The 23213-nt window shown below is 35.4% G+C and overlaps 1 protein-coding gene across 5 annotated transcripts in view; it reads right to left on the bottom strand.

The window, feature by feature from the left end:
- Positions 1–12156: 12156 nt before the first annotated feature.
- The window catches only part of LOC136759487 (drebrin-like protein B), an 80920-nt gene continuing 69863 nt past the window's right edge, over positions 12157–23213 (bottom strand). For all 5 annotated transcript variants that reach the window (XM_066714532.1, XM_066714531.1, XM_066714533.1 and 2 more), the window contains 2 exons: positions 20467–20575; positions 12157–13761 (listed from right to left, as the gene is read on the bottom strand). In XM_066714532.1, the coding sequence (XP_066570629.1) occupies positions 13625–13761; positions 20467–20575 (246 nt within the window). In that variant the 3' untranslated portion in view covers positions 12157–13624. The remainder of the gene's footprint in view (positions 13762–20466; positions 20576–23213) is intronic.

Below are 23213 nucleotides of genomic sequence, written 5' to 3'. Positions count from 1 at the left end.
AATTCTACAAACAATACCCCATAATGACAACGTGAAAGAAGTTTGTATGAAATCTTTGCAAATTTATTAAAAATAAAAAACAAAAAAAGCACATGTACATAAATATTCACAGCCTTTGCTCAATACTTTGTTGAAGCACCTTTGGCACCAATTACAGCCTAAAGTCTTTTTGAGGATGATGCTACAAGCTTGGCACACCTATTTTTGGGCAGTTTCTCCCATTCTTCTTTGCAGGACCTCTCAAGCTCCATCAGGTTGGATGGGGAGCGTTGGTGCACAGCCATTTTCAGATATCTCCAGAGATGTTCAATCGGGTTCAAGTCTGGGCTCTGGCTGGGCCACTCAAGGACATTCACAGAGTTGTCCTGTAGCCACTCCTTTGTTATCTTGGCCATGTGCTTAGGGTCATTGTACTGTTGGAAGATGAACCTTCACCCCAGTCTGACGTCCAGAGCGCTCTGGAGCAGGTTTTCAACAAAGATGTCTTTGTACATTGCTGCATTAATCTTTCCCTCGATTCTGACTAGTCTCCCAGTTCCTGCCACTGAAAAACATCCCCACAGCATGATGCTGCCACCACCATGCTTCACTGTAGGGATGGTATTGGCCAGGTGATGAGCGGTGCCTGGTTTCCTCCAGACATGACGCTTGCCATTCAGTCCAAAGAGTTCAATCTTTGTTTCATCAGACCAGAGAATTTTGTTTCTCATGGTCTGAGAGTCCTTCAGGTGTCTTTTGGCAAACTCCAGGCGGGCTGTCATGTGCCTTTTATGGAGGAGTGGCTTCCATCTGGCCACTCTACCATACAGGCCTGATTGGTGGAGTGCTGCAGAGATGGTTGTTCTTCTGGAAGGTTCTCCTCTCTCCACACACTGGAGCTCTGTCAGAGTGACCATGGGGTTCTTGGTCACCTCCCTGACTAAGGCCCTTCTACCCTGATCGCTCAGTTTGGCCGTGTGGCCAGCTCTAGGAAGAGTCCTGGTGGTTCCAAACTTCTTACGTTTACAGATGATGGAGGACACTGTGCTCATTGGGACCTTCAATGCTGTAGAAATTTTTCTGTACCCTTCCCCAGATCTGTGCCTCAATACAATCCTGTCTCGGAGGTCTACAGACAATTCCTTAGACTTCATGGCTTGGTTTGTGCTCTGACATGCACTGTTAACTGTGGGACCTTATATAGACAGGTGCATGCCTTTCCAAATCATGTCCAATCAACTGAATTTACCACAGGTGGACTCCAATCAAGTTGTAGAAACATCTCAAGGATGATCAGTGGAAACAGGATGCACCTGAGCTCAATTTTGAGTGTCATGGCAAAGGCTGTGAATACATATGTACATGTGCTTTTTTTGTTTTTTATTTTTAATAAATTTACAAATTTTTCAAACAAACTTCTTTCCCATTGTCATTATGGGGTATTGTTTGTAGAATTTTGAGGAACATATTTAATTCAATCCATTTTGGAATAAGGCTGTAACATAACAAATTGTGGAAAAAGTGAAGCGCTGTGAATACTTTCCGGATGCACTGTAGTTTTGCAGGTGGTGGAGTATGAATGAGAAAAGAGTTCATGGATCTTGGAGAATGTGGTCATTGAATGCATTTTGTGCGAAAGCAATGAAAAATTATTCACAGTTTGGTCCACATACACTTCTGTTTTGCTGACTGTGTGAAGAGTTTTGACAATGTGACTTTAGTTTTGACCAATGCATGTTAGCAATTGGAAAATAAAACGTAAGTGCTCACAAACTAGATAAATGGCCTCCAACTGATGTACATTGAGTCAATTGAAAGCATTGGACTAATTGTTACCAATCTTTTTAAAATACACTTAAAATCCACAAAACTGTGATCCTATGTGAGTAGTCTTATTTATAAACTTGTTTTATGTTCTTATGTAATATGCATGTGTAATGTACTTATAAGGCACTATTTTAATGGAAAATGTGCAAACCTGCATGTTTGATATACATACCCCCCTTCCCCAAATGTGTTATAGGTGTCATTTGGCTTTCTGTCTGTAAACAATAAAGTAGAAACCAGGCAAAAACTCCTGATTAAATCCATTCTGATTTCATGTTGTAACACAATGAATTTGAAGTCCAAGGGGGTGAATACTATTGAGAGCCACTGTAACAGCAATGTTTGAAGTAAATTTGTTTTTTTCTATGGCAGTGTTTAGGGTCATTAATAGTCACCTCAATGATGGATTATGGGCTCTAGGCATGATTTTTCTAAAGCCCAAGCTACTGTTATATTAATCTGAACTGAACTTTCTAATGTTTTAAGTTCCTCATTAAATCCCAATACTTCAAATCAAACAATTAAAAATGCACCTTCTAAAAGTTGGTGATATGACAATGGCTACCAATTCCCTAAAGCAGGTTCAGCTGAGCTATTTTGTACAAAAAAAATCTAAAAAAAAAAATCACAATTTCCAGTTTTGTATTTTTCTCAATTAATAAATCCTAGCAGCAGTGTGGAATTCTTAGTTTGTTGACTTGAACTGAGAACATGAATTGCACATTATTTTTGGGGTGTTCGCCATCCTCTGGTGTCTGTTATGTTGCTGGAATGCTCCTCATTTGCATACACATCAGTAATAACTTAAAATCTAATTGGTGAACTTACACTGAATGTTTGTGCAGGAGAGTGACTGACAACTTTGTGTTTAGTTTTTTCAGTTCATATTTTAGATAATTCATATCTTTTGGTGCTTTTCCCCTCAAGAACCTTTGTTTATTTAAAATGTTGAGAAAGCATCACTGGCATGAAAATGACCATGGGCACGACTTTGCAGGCCACTGCTCTAGGGAAACATCTGTTACTCTGGTTTGTTGCAATTGAGAACATTTTCAGTATGGAGCTGGGGACTTATTTCAGCAGCCAAGTGTGCTGCAATTGGTAATTAGCTCTTGTACTAGTTTGTACAGAGCTGTGTATTAACCATGGGATCATCCTCAATTAATATGCTGCTTTCATTACAATTGATCCAAGGAGAAAACAATACAATTTCCTACTGAATTTATTTCAGTATAATATAAACTAATTGTAATATAATAAACACCCTACTACATGGATACTGCCACTTTTTAAGTGATTCATATATATAATTTAGTTCACTTTATGGCCTTAAAAGGGTTAATGGTATGCATTACATTCCCCACCCCCCTCATTTTTTCCACAAACCACACTGTATATATAGGAGAAAAACATTATCTCAATAACATCTGTATATATTAAAATATTGAGAGCATTTTGTTTTTAATATACAAGAGTGCACTACAGCTTTGAGGAAAATGTTATCAATTTTTGTTTAATATGAAAATGTTTTTGTTTTTACCAGTACAACTTAGAATTAGACAAGCTTCACGTAATATATTTTATTTTCACTCCATTTAAATAATCTCAAAATCACTTGCCTGCCCAGCAGTGGCATCAATAAAATAATTATAAATTGGTATTACATTTAGAATGCTCCTAATATTATATGAGAAAAAAAAAATCTATGCACTTCTGAGCAACTTAGAGTCTTGCATGTCCTCTTTTGTAAAAACGTACAATGTTATTTTATTATGTTTTTATGTTAGGGAAGCAGCACTATTGTTATATTAATATTGCAGCTACTAGCAAACTGTACCAACTGCTGATCCTGCTAGCAAGAATACCTGGAAAATGACTTAAATTGTGGCTGACATTTTCAAACATCTCTACACAAGTATCTGAAAAGGTAAACATTGTCCACATAAATGTTCAGTGCTTTATTTTTCTTATACTTTTGGTTTGCAATTTGACTTTGAAAATAGAGTGAAATTAACTTTTTCAATTAAATTGTAAACAAGTACTGAGTTAAACCAAATTAAATTGTTTAGTATTATTTATTAGCAGATGTCCTTATTCAGGTAAATTCAGTTTTCACAAGACATTCGAAACATTTACAAAGTCCTGTATAGACAATTAGTGCAAAATACAATAAACATACACTTATGCAAATGAGCTAACAAGTGCAAACATGTAGTCCAGTCTGTGCCTAGGAATGTCATAGAAACAGGTGAAATTACAGTTACAGTAAAATAATCAAAGTGCTTATATATATTTTTAAAAAGTAATCCGGAGCATGAGGCAGCATGAAGTGCAAAAGTGCTGATGTACAGCAGATTAGGCTCTGGTATTACAGGTACAGTCTGAAGAGGTGTGTCTTGAGCAGACGCCAAAATATGGTCATGGCACTTTGCAGTCCTGACCTTGGTGGATAGGTATTTAACTTCTTCCGGTATCCCACTAACCACTTCATCTTCCATACTGCAGTATTATTATTCCAGCTCGGTTCCACTGTATATAATATTTTAGTTTAGTATTTGAGTTAAGTAGAAATGTGAAGTAATAGTAATAAGTTTGTGCTATAGGTATGCTCCCTGTCCAACATTCTGGTTCCTTCACTTTTATACTCATGGTAACACCCCTGCACCATCATATGGATTCCAAATACAAAATACTTAAACCAAAAACACCTTTTCAAATATAACATTATAAGACATTAGTATTGACTACAGTTTTTGTACAGATGTTGTTTCACCCCAAAATGATTATATAGACTTAAGGTTATCCAAAAACCTGTGAGTGCAGTACCAAAGAAAACAAACCGATACCGCAAACAATACATTTCTAATGCAAACTACAGTGAAAAAAAGGAACACACCCAACATCTTTCATTTTCTTTCATCCTTTCATTTTCAGTATTAATAAAGGCTACAAAAATCTGCTGACCTGAAACTGGATGTCTGTGTAGTCTATACAATATATTAACTGTTTAAGCACTTAGAATATTAATATTTGTGAACAAGTTAATCAACATTTAGGTTATTTGGTATCTGAACAGGAAATTAAGGATTTATTTTCTTTTTTGCAGCAGGTACCTAGCTCTACATGTTCTACTTGTTCCAACTGCTAGATACTGTTTAATAAGTTGACTTATATGACTAATTGCAAGTCCATCTTTTAAGTATACATCTTGATGAAAAGGCATAGACATGATCCTTTTCCAACCAATGCAGAAACACTACAAAATTTTGTTCTGTAGCAATGCTGGAACCTTTGCTGTTCTTGCCACAAAAATCTTCCATTACACTGGTTTAGGCTTGACTGTTTTTTTTTATATTGTAAATATGTTAGTGTATTTGTTTTGGTGTGATATGTTAATTGGTTGTCACATTCAAAGGAACAGTATTTCCTGTATATGTACAGCTTCCATTTAAAGTATTTCTAACCATATTCTGAAACTGTTATTCAACAATTAATTTAGTTTAATTTATTGAATTATTGATATGTATATGAATTATATCTTTGTTTGTGGAACACTGATTGCGGAACAAGGCAGAGAGAATAAACATTGTTATAACAAGCAAATCATTTGTAATAAATGGTGAATAGCAGAAGCAAGAAGGCCAGTCAAAAGTTGCAGTATTCCAGTCTTCTTAGTAGAACTGGTAGTGTGAAAGGGATGTATTCTTTAGATAGTTTGAAATTAAATGGCAACAACATACAAGCAAAGATTCTTAAAGGAAAGTGAGGGATCAAGGGTGACACCAAATTTATAAGGCATGTTTATAAACACCAGAATACAATTCATATTTTTTTCAGCTGAGGCTGAACAATTTTGTTAATATAGTAAAACTTTCAAAATACCCTGTGCATGTGTGAGTGAGTCATTGTAAATGGGTAAGAAAAAAGAAAGCTTTTAAGTGTGTGCCGTGTGTGAGAGAGAGAGAGCAAGAGACAGAGGTAAAAAAAAAAAAAATTCCCAGCGATTCATTTCTAGCTCTTGTTCAGGGGGTGGGGATGAGAGTTCTGTTCAGACGTGAAAGAGTTAACCAGAATGCAATGCTTGTAACTCATTCTAGGCAACGGTTTCCTCTAGATTTGAGTCAGAAGCCTGGGAGATGATCCACATATGGCTGGCACCTGTGTTACATGTTATATATTCTATTCACTCTTCACTGTGTCTCCACTTTGGTAATTGCCATTTGTTTAGTTTCTGATTATTTGTACACTATGATTGAAGGGGTTGGTTATCTGGGCTACATATACACACACAGATATCTGACTAGAGTGGGGTATCATGCAACACAAATGTGTGTTCCTTGTTAGTTCCAAGAACTGTATTGTTCTATCGGTAGTTTGTTTTTATAGTGCTTCTTATTTTCAGGAATGGCAACCTTGTAAGCCAGCCAAGTAACCTAAACAAAACAATATAAAGAGAAAGACAAGCACACACACAATACGTTAAACACAGAAGTAATATGAGAATATGACCAACACCAATGACATAAGCTACTACTTTAGCTTTTCATTTCTTTAACTGATTGTGGCTTTTCACAGAAAGATTATCTATGCACAGACATTGCCATGACCAATATGAGCAAATTAACACATACTCATTTTGGAAATTATGTTACATGCCTGAAAAGTACATTAAAACCAAACAACTGGCAAATGCAGAAACGGCTGAAGGAATTAGTATGTGTAATCACTGATTCTGACACAAACATAAAAATGGGTGATATCAGTTTGGATGTATAATACTGAGAAAACCACAAACTAACAAAGAATTTACTGTAGCATTCCCAAAGACAGGACATATTTTATTAATATCATGGGTCAATCAAGCTATTTTATTTTGTGCGTGGAGAAACTATTACAAAAGCTTTGAATTTCACCTCAACTCCCACTTGTTTAATTTAACAATTTATTTGCCAAGTTAAAGGAACCTAGTACTGTCTGAAGGTTGTAAGCAGGTGGGAATTTAAGTGCAATATATTTTTTTTGCTCAAATAAATACAAATATATAAAACTGCACAAAGCAACACATTTTACAAATGACTGCATTTAAAAAAAATACAAAAATCTAATCTCCAAATACAATCCTGAAAAAAGAATACTGAATCAACTTTCTGTTGTCTGAAAGGTAAAAAGAAGCATCTGGAAAAAGTGGCTTCCAAAGGTCACCTGTTTCCAAAGGATATAAAAGGAGGTTGCACACAGAAGTAATCCATTAGTCCACCATGAGCTATTTGAAAATGGTCCTCGATTGACCTCCGAAAGTTGGGCAATGGATATAAACAAATTCACCAAACACTGAACCTAGCAGTGTCCACAATAGCATCCATCATCAAGGCTAAATTTCAACAGTCCTTGATAGGAAGAAGGTAAAAGAGGTATAAAGGTGGTCTAGGAGGCAAGCAGAAATACTAGGCAAGGGTTGGAGATCTCCAAAAGTTTGGCATCATCAGGATACAATGTTTTAATTTTACACTGGCTGCATGAAATTTGGTGTTAATGATACTGTTGGAAGGAAGGACCCTTCTGACAGCACAACACAGAAATAAAACTATGAATTTGCCATACTGCATCTTAATGACACTTGGGACCATGTCAGATGAAACACAAACTGAGCTTTACAGACATGCTCATCAACATTAAATTTGTTGTCAAAAAGGTGGAGCTCACGTTAAGAAGAATATCACTCACTCTCTGAGGTGAATCTATTTTGCTTTGGGGATTCTTACATCTTCTGGTTGTGGAGGATTCAAGCATGTACCAGGACATTTAGCCCCAAAACCTGGTTCCCTCTGCTAAGAAGCTCACACTTGGGAGTATGCTTTGGATAATTATAATGCTACAATTAACTGGTTAAGTGATTGCAATTGCATTTCATTGGTTAAATAATATTTGTTAAAATGTAACAAGGGTATTAATATACGTGTGTGGAGACCACTGTATTTAAAGATCACTGATTGATATTAAAAGAGTGCAATACCCATTAACAACATATTTATTAACTATAAAACATAACATTATGTTATACATTATAATCATAAGATGCCTTATATGCCAAATGTGCACATAATTCTGAGTACTTAATAATTTAAGACATTACCTTTTTTTCATCAAGTGATTTATCATGTTGAGATCAGAGGAAAAATATTATAAATTAAAGTGGGCAGACTAGCTTATTATTTTTTTCAATGATCGGATCTTAGAAATCTCAAAAAGCAGTGCCTTCTGTTTTGTTCTTCCAACTGTAGCTGTCAATTACCTAAATAACCATATTATTTAAAAATTACACTTTGATGAATTGGTATGTAAAGGTCTTTTACACAGTTCATGGCTTAAAACAGTGGTCTCAAACCTGAGCAATACCTGAGCAGTTTTGAAAGCATCCAGTGCAGAAATTAATAATGGGTATGGGAAGCATGATAAAACACATTTTGCCCCTGAATCTGGACATTGGTCCCCTCCTCTCCTTTTCAAATAATAATAGGATTTTCAATTTAGTAAGACAATTAACTCTTCACCTGTCAGAAAGATGAAACAAAATATATCAATTTGACTCAGAATTTAGTAACATTGTGCATATCTTTCTAGTTGATAGGGTAAAAGTTCTCCCCTTGCCCTATTGAACCATAGCAGACTCCTTGTCCACTGCTTATATACATGCATTTCAGAATTGTAACTTGCAATCATACCCAATAGTGGGGCTCATTGCCACTAATACTGATGGGGCAGTCCCCAAATCACTAACCACACCCACTTTTGAAACCATTATTTTCATAATGATGTGAAAATTAAATGGAATTCAGGCAAGCAGAGTCAACTATGACTACTTTAGGCTATAAGAATACTGTAAATAGCATACTTGAGCCCATAAAAACGCTGAGTTTGCACATACTTTATCCTTTATTTCTTTATCCTATAACCCAAGTGTGCCTGACAAAAAAGGCATAAAGATAGTCTAAAATAGTCAACTCCAATTTAAACATTTTCAAAACAATGAGAAGGATATGTGAGTTTTTAATTTGACAAGAAATAGGATCACCCTTCAGGAGCATGAGGGTTGAATCCTCTTTTCAGTTTATTATTGTGTTTCGTGTATCTTAGCCCGTTCTGAAGTGGTCTGTCAGGGCCACGCTTCTTAAACACCAACTTGTCTTGTAATTGTTGTCATTCAAATGTTATTTTTAAGAAACTCTACAGTTACACACAGTAGCACAGCTGCATTGATCACCATCTTTACAGTTGCCTAAACGTGCAGACTGACAGAAGAGACTGGTGGAGGGTCCAGAGTTGTGGAGTGTGAGGTACAGACGCTTCACTGCCCCTATAAGCCTCTATTAGTGCTTCCTGCAGTTCCCATATTTGAGCACAAGGCACCATAATTAACCTGCCTGCTGGAGTGGGGCGCTGAGCTCCCCTGCCCCAATATTGCAAAATCCTTGAAATAGTGATTTTAACTCTGAAATAACTAATTTGATTAATGTATTGTACATGTTTTGGGGTGGATGAATGTTTTAGTGGGGCTCTGCCCCACCTGCCCATATAAACAAGCCACACTTGATCATACCATAGGCTGCAATTGTTACCACCAGGAACCAACACAGTTCTGTTGCATGAAAATGCTGAATATTCCATGTTGAATATTTTTTTCAGGTAGCTCCAACATAATAACATATTCTTGGCTAGATTTAATGTCTGCCATATTACGTATGTCTGTTACCAAATTCAAATGGACTACACAAAGCAATGACAAGCATGTATGACCAGCCATAGATAATGTCCTACGGAGGTTTTGTTTATTCTGTAAATTCAATAAGATATTTCATTAAAAAAAAATATCACAAGCTGTTTGTACTGTACAGTTCATTACTTATAATAGAAGTACATTTCTATACAGATTACACATTTATATAAAACCAAAAAAACAGAGTACTTGCATCATTGTTCTAGTAGTTCTAATTTACATTACGACCTCAAGATTTGTTCCAATTAAAGTGTCTTAAGACATTTCTTTTTACATCACATACTACTATATGTATTTATATAACATACAAAAATGTGCACATAGGATAGCTAACACGAAAACAGCACTACCTTAAATGAAAACAGTAGTATTAACACTTAATGGAACTTGCTTTTATCATCTTACCTTTTCAACAAAGACAGGACTACTACTACACTTGTTGCCCTGTGAAGAAAAATTGAGTTGTACATATTTGAATTAATATGGCAAATATTTTCTGAAGTAAATATAGTTTTCATTTATTTATAAAGATGGGCATTTAAAAATAAAAACATACCTGTTTTCCACTGTCCCAGATAAACTGTTTTGAGTACTAATTATATGATTTAAAAAGAACCTTGTTTAGAATTGCAAACCTGTTGTAAAAGTGTTGTACAAGCCTTACCATGCAAAGTTATGCAGTTAATTACAGTAAGCAATTTAAAATTATTCTAATCTTATTTATGTGATAACAAAATAGGCAGATGTCAGTACAATTGCTTTATGAACTAAAATGGCAAAAAATAAAAAATAAAATAAGGGGGATTTAGGGGATATGAGGACGTGACACTGACTGGGTTTGTGCTGAAACTAGGGGAAAAGTACATCACCTCCGTCTTTTCTTTTAAACTGAAACTTAACACAACATAACAATAAAAATCCCCAACCGTTGTTATCGTACCGTCATTAAATTCCAGGAAACAGAACAGGTTTCACGAGTATATGGAGCCGGAGGTTTAATTACACTTTGAGACTAAAAGTGATACTCTTTTTACTTCATTACTGTAATACTTGTTTTAAAAAGGCTAATTTCCAAAGGCTAATTTACCCCCCAAGCACTTGAACTGAGTCGTGACAGACATGGACACGCAAAGTTGTATAAGTATGACAGTTACCATAATTCAATAATTTCTAAGATTAGAAATAAATCCACTATATAAATTCACCCCTCAAGCAAAGTGTAGCTCTCATAATCCTCACTGCCTAATAAACAACTCAACTAGTACCACCAATAACTATATAATAGGCTACATTGCATATCTGTAAACAAGTGCGATAATTGAACATTAATTTTCAATTTCCATTTATTTTATACAAATTTGTAATTGGCATTTCAAAATAAATAAAAAGAACCGATTGACTAGTTTGTGCAATGCCTCCTTGCAGTCTACTTGCATCTGCAGGCATGCAGCTAGCTTGTTTGAACACTGACCCCCTAACAGTTCCCCACACACAAAAAACATGCAATGTACACTCCAGCTATGAACGCAAACCACAATTAATGAAAGCAGCCATATTTCCTGAACACTTCCGTTGTTCAAATGATTTCTCTTCAAATTACCTAGCAGTAACACTTTCATGTGTATGTATTACTGTGGGCTGCTCACTGTCGTTTCTTGCATGACATCCGGCCCCTTCAGTGTTTAATTTGGACGTTCACTACTCAGGTCTCAAAATAACAAATTCAGAATTTACAAAGTTTTAATTGTTGTTTAGATTTTTATAATATATATAATTTAACATGTTGGAAAAATGTAACAATCAAATTGTGATCAACTTAGCAGAAGATGTTCCACGAAAAGTGTAGCTAGGTTGCATTAGTGATAATCAAGCTTTTTGAATGTGTCATGTCAATGTCCATTTATTCCATCATTATATGCAATTAATATTTTCTTTCCTTACCTCGTAATTGTACGCTGCATCTTAAAAACCTATGGGAAAAGGTTATAACCATTTGCCTCTTAAAATTTGTATTGTGTAATTACATGTTCGCCGACCACCCCCCCACCCTTCTCATATATTTAGATTTTCACCAGTACTGTTGCTCAATTATAATTCTTATTTGGTCCATCTTAATTGGAATTAAAAAACTTAATTAATTAAAACTCAATTAATCAATAGAAATATATATTTTTCAGTACCAAATCTGAGTTAAATTGGCAGCATGAATTTATAGGTGAATGCATTTCCAAACTATTTTTGACCATGTCCAACAACAGCCAATATTGAATATCTGTACAAAACATGTAATATTGACCATAAAGAAAGATATATTTACAAACTGCAGAAACAGAATATCATTTAACTTTTTTTTTTTTTAAGGTTTTGATTACACAAATGGTGGTAAATACTACCCCCTTGTGGATATTTTATTTGAAGACCAATAGCAGATCCTCAGTCCTCCTCAATCATATAATTAAAGTGAGGCACCAAATGCAAATAATACATTGAATACAGATTCAAAAGTATTACAAAATGGATGTATTAAAACTACACTGGGAAGACCATTTAGAAAAAATCTAAATAAGCAAGGCAGGTTATTTTGTTTTTAAATTCCTTTATTTCCAATTAAAGTGACAGCTTCCTACACAGTAATCATTCTTTCACATATTTAATTTGAAGTTTAAAAGCAGAAAGAAACAGAATTTCAAACAGATGCAAACACTTTCAACAATATGATTAAAGACGACATTAAAAGAGCAAGGGAAAATATTGAGAGCACTTGAAGATGCTTACTTTTTGTAGCTCCGCCTTCCTCCAGTACTCAAATATGATAATCATTGTTAGAATTCAACCCTCAACCTATAGCTGATGTTCCTCCACTTACACCACACATCAGCCTCCAATAAATTAGGTGCATCTATAAGCTTGGACACACATACATACAGGAGCAAACATCTTCAGTCACGGAATCTGTTAAAGGCACACAGCATAAAGGACCCATAAATAAACAAGTGAAGAATCATGAAACCAACACAAAAATCTTATTTCAACACCACCACTGCAACCCTTTGCTTTAGGGGACTAAAATAAGGCTTATTTTAACATTGAGCTCATGCAAAACTGTATAGTGGGATACAGTTAGCAGAGCTAATTCTGCTAATTCTTGATGGATTTGTTCACTATGCTTATGCAATAATCAAACCTTGATCTGAAAGTCTACATTTTGTTAATTCACAGCAAGCTCATTTTATTTGAATAATGTTCAAGTCTCCCCATGTAATATCAAGTTTCCAGATATTACACTATGAACAATTCTTACCAAAAATCACATTATAATCAGACTCCATATAAAAGAGTATGAATGCAGCAAAATTGTAAGAATGAAGGTGACACGATTGAAAAAAGAAATACCACTATCCTTCTTCAGAGTTAAAGGCTGAACGAAGGCAAAATAACTCATTACCTTACAATACCTTATTCAAAATATAACTACTGCCCCCCCCAACATAATTTTGGGTCAGTGTATTTTCATTACATTAAATCAGACTTAAGTGTTGCAAAGGTAGAAAAAATATATACTTTTGGGTCCTTGTTTAACAAAATACAGTGACAGCTGAAGCAGTCTTTGGAATAATTTTATGCTAAGAACTTAATATGCAGCGTTATAAATTCTTTTTAGGATTAATTTGTCTGAAATGTTATGCATCACGAGAATTTTATATTTCAATGGATGGCCTAGTCGATCAATTTTAAAATATACAGTTTAGGGGAAGCACTGGTCCATTAACAATAAAAAAATATTCTAAAAACGAATTAATTTTTCTTTAACGTAAATAATTTCAAATTTCTATGCTAAATTTTTTAATTTCTGAAGTTCCATGCCTTGTCTTCAATGGAGCTGGTCCTTATTCTGTTGCATCAAACTCTTTGTAATAACAAACCAATCAAAGGCCTTATTTTCCTGATCCCCCACGTCGTTTGTGTAGTCCTTGAAGGTGGGACTGATCTCGAGGGGAAGGCCCACTTCTAATATGAACTTCACGCAAGTGGGCAGGCAATGGCTTAGAGAAGTTCCACGTAATTGGCTGGGAACATCCCAAACCCTCCATCAGGGCCATAGCCTCGCCACCAGCCTTCATCAATCATCTCAATCCCAGTGATGATGTCATCAGGGTCGAAAGAAATCTCTGTGTCATCAGCTGTAGAAGAAACAAGTCTGACAAATCATATAATCTCAGAAGTCAAGAGGTTAACCTAAAAGAGCTTTCCAAATTAAAAGAATCTTTGAAATCTTAAGTGTGTATATGTAGACTGTTCTGTCAAACTAAATAAAGCAGAAGTGGTTGAATTAAAAAGTTAATGCTAATACAAATATATTTATTCATTTGATGTTACTTTCATAGTGCTCTTAGTCTGCAAGAAAGGCTCTTTCACCAAGAACATGAAAAATAATTGTGAGGAAGACTAAGAACAATCCCAGACTGAATTAGTCTGTGAGTTGGACTGACAAGTTGATTACTTGGTGAAGGTCTCAATGCTCTTCTTAACGTTTGCTAATACATAACAATAATGAATGATGGATTTAAGTTCTGGTTAAATGTTTTGTGGAGTGATTAAATATTTGGTCACTTTGATAGTCATTACAATTGAATAGGGTCTATGAGTTAACCTACACAGAAAAGAATATTATAACTAGGGATGCACCAAGAAGAAAATTGTCCGATACCGATAGCCAATGTTCATATAACATAATTGGCAGATGCCAATACCGATGTTTTGACATTTCTGTAACTTTCTACCATGTCATAAAATAAATAATGTTTCTGATGAGGCTTCTAATTTCAGCTCATTTTAATTATACTAGTTATTTTACCATATATTTGAATAAGACTTCTACCCAATTCAGACATAGGATAAAAGGCCACCAACTTGACATATGGTGTATTTTTTTTAGAAATGAACGGTACGCAAGGGAAACCCTTCTACAAAGCCGATACCTTTCTTTCCTGCAACGGAGGTAGTCTATTTTACCTCGGATTTGTATGGATGGGGTACAAGTGTTTGTGGCATTTTGTAATTAATACTTTGGTAATAGTTTCAATAAGAACACATTATATGTGATTTCTTTACAGACTAGTGTATTTAATAACGTACAATATAGTCTAACGCAGTAGGATAATTAAATATCCATGTGCACATCTTATTCAAATTCTTCTTAAGATTATTATTCACTACTATAGTTGCAGGCTTCATACATTACGCATATGATATCTGAAATGAGCGGGGAAGGAACATTATATATATATTATTTCAGAGAGATGAGTTCATAACATAGTTTATCACAGTAAGTTGCAAAAAACGAACTTTAAAATATTTAAACAACCGTTTATTAACACTGTCTATTTTAAAGATTAAAAAACGTCAACGGAAGAACTGGGTTTCATTTTAAAAACCAAAACTGAAAACACTACATGTGATAGAGCCTGATGTGGAAAGGACTTTTGTGTCTATTTTATTCTTTATGCATTACGTGATTGGAGACCGCATAATACATACTTTTGTTATATTATTGAGAGCTAAACGTGTATAGACAACATTATATTCAGACAAACATTACATTACTGTAAGAAACCGTTTCCACTTGCAACAATAAAATACATTTGCTATTTATTATTATTGTAATCATTATCAAGATATGTGCTAGTAGATATGTATTTTACATGGCACAACTCGACTCCCTTAACTTATTATTCTTACTACAGATTTGTAACTGCAAACACTTTTTGCCATGTTATTTTTAATTTACTTAGCAGATGTCCTTAACCAGGGCAAGTTGAAACAAAATGCACACGTTTCATGATTAATCATCCAGCTACAATATAGCAGGTTATAATTTAATTAAAGTGAGCACGTTTCAGTCATGTCGTTTATAGACTTATGGACGCATTTATGAAACCAGTCCTTAATGTTTTAGAGGGAAACCCAGATCTGCTATATTTATTTATTCATTAATTTAACTTGTAAATGGGCACACAATAACTAAATCACGTTCGCCTTCATACTGATTGTCTCTGCAGGGCTGTTATACAACAGACCTGCAAAACGAGAGCCTGAAACACCGTCCAGTTGTTCATAAAATATTAATAAAATCGGCAGCTAATGCTCTGATTATTATCCTTCAGTTTATTTTTAAGTAGTCACGGCACTGCACCGGGGTCAATGCGAAATACAAGTTTTTAACCTTCAGAGTACTAGGCCCACAGAGGGCCTTATAACTGTGTGTTGAATAAATATAAAAACATCTTCAAAATGTACAGATTATTATTGTTGTTGTCGTTATTACTACCAGTAATATTTAATAACTAGAAGTTGCATGCAACTTTTAAGGCTTCCATGTTGTATCAGTAGGTTTCAGATTTCAGCAGGTATTTGTAGTTTAAATGCATGTGTTATTAAATGTGTAATTTTCAATTTCAATCCACTGTAGTATAGATTTGCGGTTTTCATTTTTTTCATTTGAAGTATGTATTCTAAGTCAGTGGACTTTAAATTTCAATTTCCTCATTGCTTGCTTCAATGATGTAAGGTACCATTGTATTTTTCACTTAATTCTAGCATATATGTGAAGTTTTCATTATTGTGTCATTCAAGATGCAGAATACAATTACCAAGTTTGGCCACATGATGGAGGTAGAGGTCTACATAAGGAATGTCATGATGTGGCTGACATGTGAAGCTGTCATTTTGGTTGGTGTATAGCAGCCAGGTTTTGTGTCCTATCAACTTGGCTTCATCAACTTTGACAGATCTTTCTACTAGTTTAATCACTGACAATTTAAGTACATTAGGCTATAGTTCTGAAGATATTTGCTGTGACATATTGTAACAATTTGGTGAGTTTTTTTTAATTTTGCTTATAGGTTTTTCTGGGGTAAATTTCATGCTTTAATAAATATGCGTATTTTGCATTCATGCACAGTCATTTCTTGTGGCTGCCATGTTTTTGAAGGCAGGCACTTGCCTCTTGCAGACGTGATAGATAGCAGTGTCTATGTAAGACATGCAAAGTTTCAGGGCACTGGGCTTTAGAGTTCCGGAGTAGTAGCGGTTTTCATTTTTGCACGATGTTAAATCCAACATTGCAGTTTAACCGTGTACCCCACAATCTTAATTATCAGGTTTATGTTCAATGCACAGACATAGACATAGGTGCTGAGTTTCATGTGTGTAGTGCATTCCAGTGTAGAGGTAATGTGATACTTGTCTGAAGAGATGCATACTTTTTTTTTTTCCAATGGCCCACAGCACCCATGTTTTTCACTGGGGCAACTAGCCCTTAACAGCCTTGGTAGGACTCTGTACTAGTGTCATGCATGCCAATTTGTGTCACAGTGGGCATGGAGTAGAAGGCACCAAAGCTTGAAATCAGAAAACGCAGCATGGCGGACAAAGCTTGAGACCGAGCAACTGTGTATGTGTATGAAGTGGCATATGCATGTGTCTGCTGGTTTCGGAGAAGAAGATTTTTGTAGCATTTCACAATTTCGACAATTGGCGGCAGCACCATGTGACCGACGTGTAGTTTTCACTGCATTTGTAGGTATAAGTGGTGTCTACAACACTTGCGATTTTTGTGAGTATTAATGTATGTATGAGTGTTTTAGGTGCATTATACGTTTTGGTGGAAGGAAAAAAAAATAAAAAAATGCATTGAAGCCTAATAATAATAAAAATCCTAACAGAAACAATAGGCTTCCAGTACTTTGTGGAAGCCAGCGGAAACCAGCAGTAAAACCAGCGGAAATAAAATATACGTTTAATCTGCACCGTCACCGCCTCACATTACATTCCCGTGATAAACGTCTGCCTCCCCCTCTTCCAAATTGCGGTCATAATTGTGTACAATACTAATCAATGTGCCAAATTAAAAGTTTACAATACTAAACAGTTTGTTTAATTTAGTTTTACCAGTCTCAGAAGTAGTAAAATGTTCAAAACATCCCCCATTTGACATTTACTTTAAAAGCGCTCTCATGTAGTGAGCGTTTGCAGCGCGCCACCATCTTTTCCAGTCTTCTCTAAGAGACTGGTATTTTTTTTTAACCAATACAAAACCTCTGTTTTAAAAGCTTTTTGAATGGTTCATTCCCTCAATGAACATCTCTGCTATTGGTTAAAACAATGTGTTGCTATGCAGATTTGTCCAATAAAAAAACATTTTAAGGCTAAAAAGGGCACAGAATTTTGTGCCGAACATCGTCCCCCTAGTCCTCTAGCCACACCCCTGAGTGGGACAATTTTCGGCACGCTAGTCCTCTGCGGATTAATATACTCAGATATTTTAACTGTAAGCAGTAAAATATTTCATTGTTTCTCTATGTGGAATTCACTCCATGCTGCTAATAAAACTTATTTCTGTCAAGCACACATCTCTGCTTCCGAATGCAAAGTATTTTCTTAGGGGGCGTGATGGATGCTTATGCTTAAAATATTACAAATACATTGGTACTAGTTTTAAGTTGAGTGAAAGTTGCAAATTTCTTGTATTTTTGATCTAGTATTTTAGCAGAACCTCCCATGTTTATCCAAGTTAGGTTCCCATTTATCTTTGAATAACCATTTTCTGTTCTCATCCACGTAAACAAAACGTGTGGTATACAAAAGAAAATCCTAAAATGAGAATAAGAAAATCCAAATTATTCAAGATGCACAGTATCCTTTTTTCACTCTTCTGAATGATTTCTTCAATAAGATTTGATCTGCACAATGTTTTTGACCAGGGTAGACCCAAGGTAGTTGAATTCAAGTATCTTTTGACATGTTTCAATCTTCTTAGTTTTTGAAGCTGTTGAACATGACTTTGGTCTCAAATTAATTTAGAGTTTTCTAACTTGAGTTAAAGAGTACCTGGATTAGAAGCTGTACGTCTTAAGGTGTCATCAGGAAATCATAAATTGCTTAAATAAGATCAAAATTATAAATTGCTTAAATAAGATCAGTTTATCTCAATTCCTTGAACATTCTCCTCTTCCACGGTCAGCATGGTCTAGGAAGCCCATTTCCGCCATGAAAATAAAATTGAAAAATGCAACCACTTTTTTCCCCGCAGGTCGATTTGCTTTCTTGTTATTAAGTCGTAATAACGAGAGTCACAAAAAAAAAAAAAAGTGGGTGCATTTAAAACCAAAAATGTATAAATTTGCCAATTCGCATAAAAACATACCTTCTAAATCTGACATTTCTCAACTCTCAGCCAAGGGATTTGTTTTTGGTATTTTTTTTTTATTTATGTTTTTACCAATAAGCATTTTTTTTTCCTATTAATTAATAATGATCTATTAATTATTATTATGCAAAATAATAAAAATCAATTCAGTATTTGTACAGAATATTAAAATGTTATTTGCAAGCAACACAGGAGTGTCACTATGTATTATTATTATCTATTATATTTTGCTATTAAAATTAAGCATAGTTGGTGAACCCAATCTTATTTCATGGATTTACTTTGTACATTTTTTTTTTTTTTTTTTAAATCAAAAGTTTCATTCAAAGACATTACACTGAATTTTCTATTTGCATATGGTAGGTATTCGTCAATTTTTTATTTAAAGTCAGCATAAAATACTGTAATCAAACAGAATGGTTTCCAGATCCAAACTACAAACACTTTATGAGTTTTCTTTTTGCATTGATTTTGGGTTGTGGTAAGAGTTCCTTTTCAAATTTCTGACCGGGAGTACGATTGTCCATTGTATTTTTTCCCTATATTATTGGTAAATCACAAATAAAGGCACCACCATAACAATAAATATTAATAAATCACCCAACCCCCAAACTCTCCTCACAGGCGTTCCCCAAGGCTCCGTCCTGGGCCCGCTCCTGTTCTTGCTCAACACTCGCTCCCTGGGCCCCCTCATCGCATACCATGGTTTCTCCTACCACTTCTACGCTGATGATGGCCCAAATCTTCCTGTCTTTTCCCTCTTCGGACCCTCCCATCCCCTCTTGCATCTCTTCCTTCTTGTCTGCTATCTCCACCTGGATGCACTCACACCACCTCAAGCTCAACCTCTCCAAATCTGATCTCCTGTTTCTCCCCCCACTCTTCCTCACCTTCTGCTGACCTCTCCATCTCGATCCCCTTAGAATCCCCCACACTCTCTACTTGACAGCACTTAGCTTTTACCGTAGAGGATGTAGGACTTCACTTACTGTACTTGCCTGTGTAAATTGGAAGTTGTAAAATGTATTATATTTTGAATTGCTATGTTTTATGTAAATTGAATTTGTAATGATTGATGCCTTTACTTAACTATTTTTGCACTTTGTTTTGCACTGTGATTCCATCATCTGCAGGTATTTTCCCAATTTTTCATCTTTATGAACCATACCTGGTATTTCACATGTGTTCATTGTGATCTCTTTGTTAACTTTTATCACTCTATGCAGGATTCTGCAGAAATCTTCCACTCTTAATAATTGCTTTTAGTTGTTGTGCCGCCATCATTTCAGAGGAATGACTTAATTCTTTAAGGAGACTTTTTGTGCGTTTTTGATGTTCCTTTTATTTTCAATGCTTTCTCCAAGTATTACAGAATGTTTTTACATCTTCAGTAATACATGTTTACTTAACCTTTTGAACAGTTCAATGTAATTTTTTGATTCAGGGTCTTGACTGTGCTTTATTTCTTTTTTCATCCTAAGGCCGGCTGTTTAATGAGAGATCATTTAATATACCTTTGCAGACGAGGGCCTGAACCTGTTTTCTGTGGACCGAATTCAACAATGTGATCTTAACAGTGAAGTGTAAAACCTGGTTGACTGGACCTCACAGGCAAGAGCATATCAGGTAACTGTACCCTTGCTAAATAATATAGTCAAATCTTGGTTAGAGTACATACCAGCCTGGTAGTCATACAGGGCTCTAGCACATGTACCCCTGTCTGCAGTATTTGCAGTGTCTGAAGCAGTGTTCTCAGTCGTATAGTCATTCGTGTTATGTTCCTCAACCTGGGAAAACAAAACAAAACAAAAAAAATGTTTTAAACAGGGTCTGTGAAGGCCTTACAGTTCTGTTACTTCAAATGATCAGGTGACAATTTAAAGTCCTTAGGGTTTAAATATAAATGTTACAGTATTCTACACATGATTATCAAAAATACCTTATAAGTATTACAATTATGTAGCATGTTTGCTATATGATGATATGCATCAACACTTTTACTGATTTTGGAATAACAAAAGTCTGCCCTAAAGAAGAGTCACGGAACACTTGTCTGTCTAATACTAATAAACCGTTTTTTTGTTAATTACATTTTCAATAAATAGTCAAGTTGAACTTTAATGCTATCTTTATGTGTGGACAATGTGATTTGCAATTCCTCAACAAGTTCCTTAAGTGAGCTCAGATAAGATAGGAGATAAAAATATATATATATATTTTTTTTATCATGATCTTGTAACATTAAGAGTCCAACTGTGACTTTTGTTAATGATAAATACTCCCCAAAAATGTAATGTTATATAATGTAGTACTCTGAATCTCCTGACTTCGTGATGTCTTGAGATGACTACATTCAAAACCCTGTGTTCAAACTATAAGGTCTCTGCAGAAAGAAGTGAATGTTCACATTGTAATCCGGATGCAAAAATGGTACACCAGTGTCGAGTCCGTTATAGAAAAATGAAAGTGTGAATCTTCTCTCAATTCCATGTAATTAGATATACACATTTCAATGAAGATCGTCTGTGCAAGTGAGTTCATTTGTCATTGTTCATTGATCTCTTCAAACATAGTGAATATGGATATTTAACTGCTGGATATTTGCCACTGGAAGTCAGAAACTAAGAGACAACTGAAACCAGCTTAAGCACCAAAAGCCCTGGTAGTAACATACATTTCTAAATTATCGTGTTTTCATTTACAATTACAGTACCATCGATTGAACCCGCCCCCCTATGTTCAATTGGTTCAAAACTGGTACCTTGTGAATGTCAAAACCTGCCCGTTCAGATGATTGATAACCTTGACAAAGTTAGTCTGCCAAATTAAACGGAAAGATAATTTGGCAAACCAGTAAATAAATTACTGAATTGACAAAATGTATTAATTAAATATCTAATTTCGACCCTCATAATGCTCCATAGACTTGGAATTGTCATGACTTATGACAAATTCTTAGCTGGAATAAATTGGTAAGTAAGTAACTTCAGAAATAAATCATAAAAAGTTGAAGTTTATACATGATAATCTACTAATATATATTTTTTTCATGTTTGAGTTAATTGAGAATTATTGTAAATAGTAATTTGATGCAATAGTCATCCGATCATTTTGTTGCACTTGAGATATCCTGTTTAGCACTACCCGATACAATGCAGATTCTTTATAATGCTGTAATGTGATTCTAAAGACACAAGTTAGAACAACAACAGCTTGCTGACAGCATCTAGCTTTGTTTGCACTTGCATAGCCAATGAGATCCAGCTAATCACTGATTTCCCTATTTGCATACGATCTCTATTTATTTCCATTTACTGTAGGGGCTCACTTTTTGAGCCATTTTTTTTTTTTTTTTTTAAGCAGTCTCCCTTATGGTTTAAGCAGACACTAGTGCATCACAATGTGTTGTGTCGCATCATCTACTGTACATTTTTAATGTAATGGATGTCCATGTACCTAGACACACCAGCACGTTCCTTCAATGTTTGGGGAGCCGCTTGAGACATGCGTGGACTCTTGACCAATGCCACTATCATGTTGTACATTATGGGAGAGATGTACCAAGTAGTTTGTAACAACCGCCACCACCACCACCTGTTTTTTGTCGATGTCTATGGGTTTTGTATCCAGTCTCCTTCATAATATAAAAGGAAGTTGATCCCATATAGCCTATATATTAATATATCTCCCATTTGCAGGACCCATCTACCCCACCCATCAGGGGTATATACATTATACACTCACCTAAAGGATTATTAGGAACACCATACTAATACTGTGTTTGACCCCCTTTTGCGTTCAGAACTGCCTTAATTCTACGTGGCATTGATTCAACAAGGTGCTGAAAGCATTCTTTAGAAATGTTGGCCCATATTGATAGGATAGCATCTTGCAGTTGATGGAGATTTGTGGGATGCACATCCAGGGCACGAAGCTCCCATTCCACCACATCCCAAAGATGCTCTATTGGGTTGAGATCTGGTGACTGTGGGGGCCAGTTTAGTACAGTGAACTCATTGTCATGTTCAAGAAACCAATTTGAAATGATTCAACCTTTGTGACTTTGTGCATTATCCTGCTGGAAGTAGCCATCAGAGGATGGGTACATGGTGGTCATAAAGGGATGGACATGGTCAGAAACAATGCTCAGGTAGGCCGTGGCATTTAAACGATGCCCAATTGGCACTAAGGGGCCTAAAGTGTGCCAAGAAAACATCCCCCACACCATTACACCACCACCACCAGCCTGCACAGTGGTAACAAGGCATGATGGATCCATGTTCTCATTCTGTTTACGCCAAATCTGACTCTACAATCTGAATGTCTCAACAGAAATTGAGACTCATCAGACCAGGCAACATTTTTCCAGTCTTCAACTGTCCAATTTTGGCGAGCTTGTGCAAATTGTAGCCTCTTTTTCCTATT

Source organism: Amia ocellicauda, chromosome 9, assembly GCF_036373705.1.
Source record: "Amia ocellicauda isolate fAmiCal2 chromosome 9, fAmiCal2.hap1, whole genome shotgun sequence".
NCBI lineage: Eukaryota > Metazoa > Chordata > Actinopteri > Amiiformes > Amiidae > Amia > Amia ocellicauda.
The sequence above is the reverse complement of the archived record's forward strand: the minus strand, read 5'-3'. Positions and strand labels throughout refer to the sequence as shown.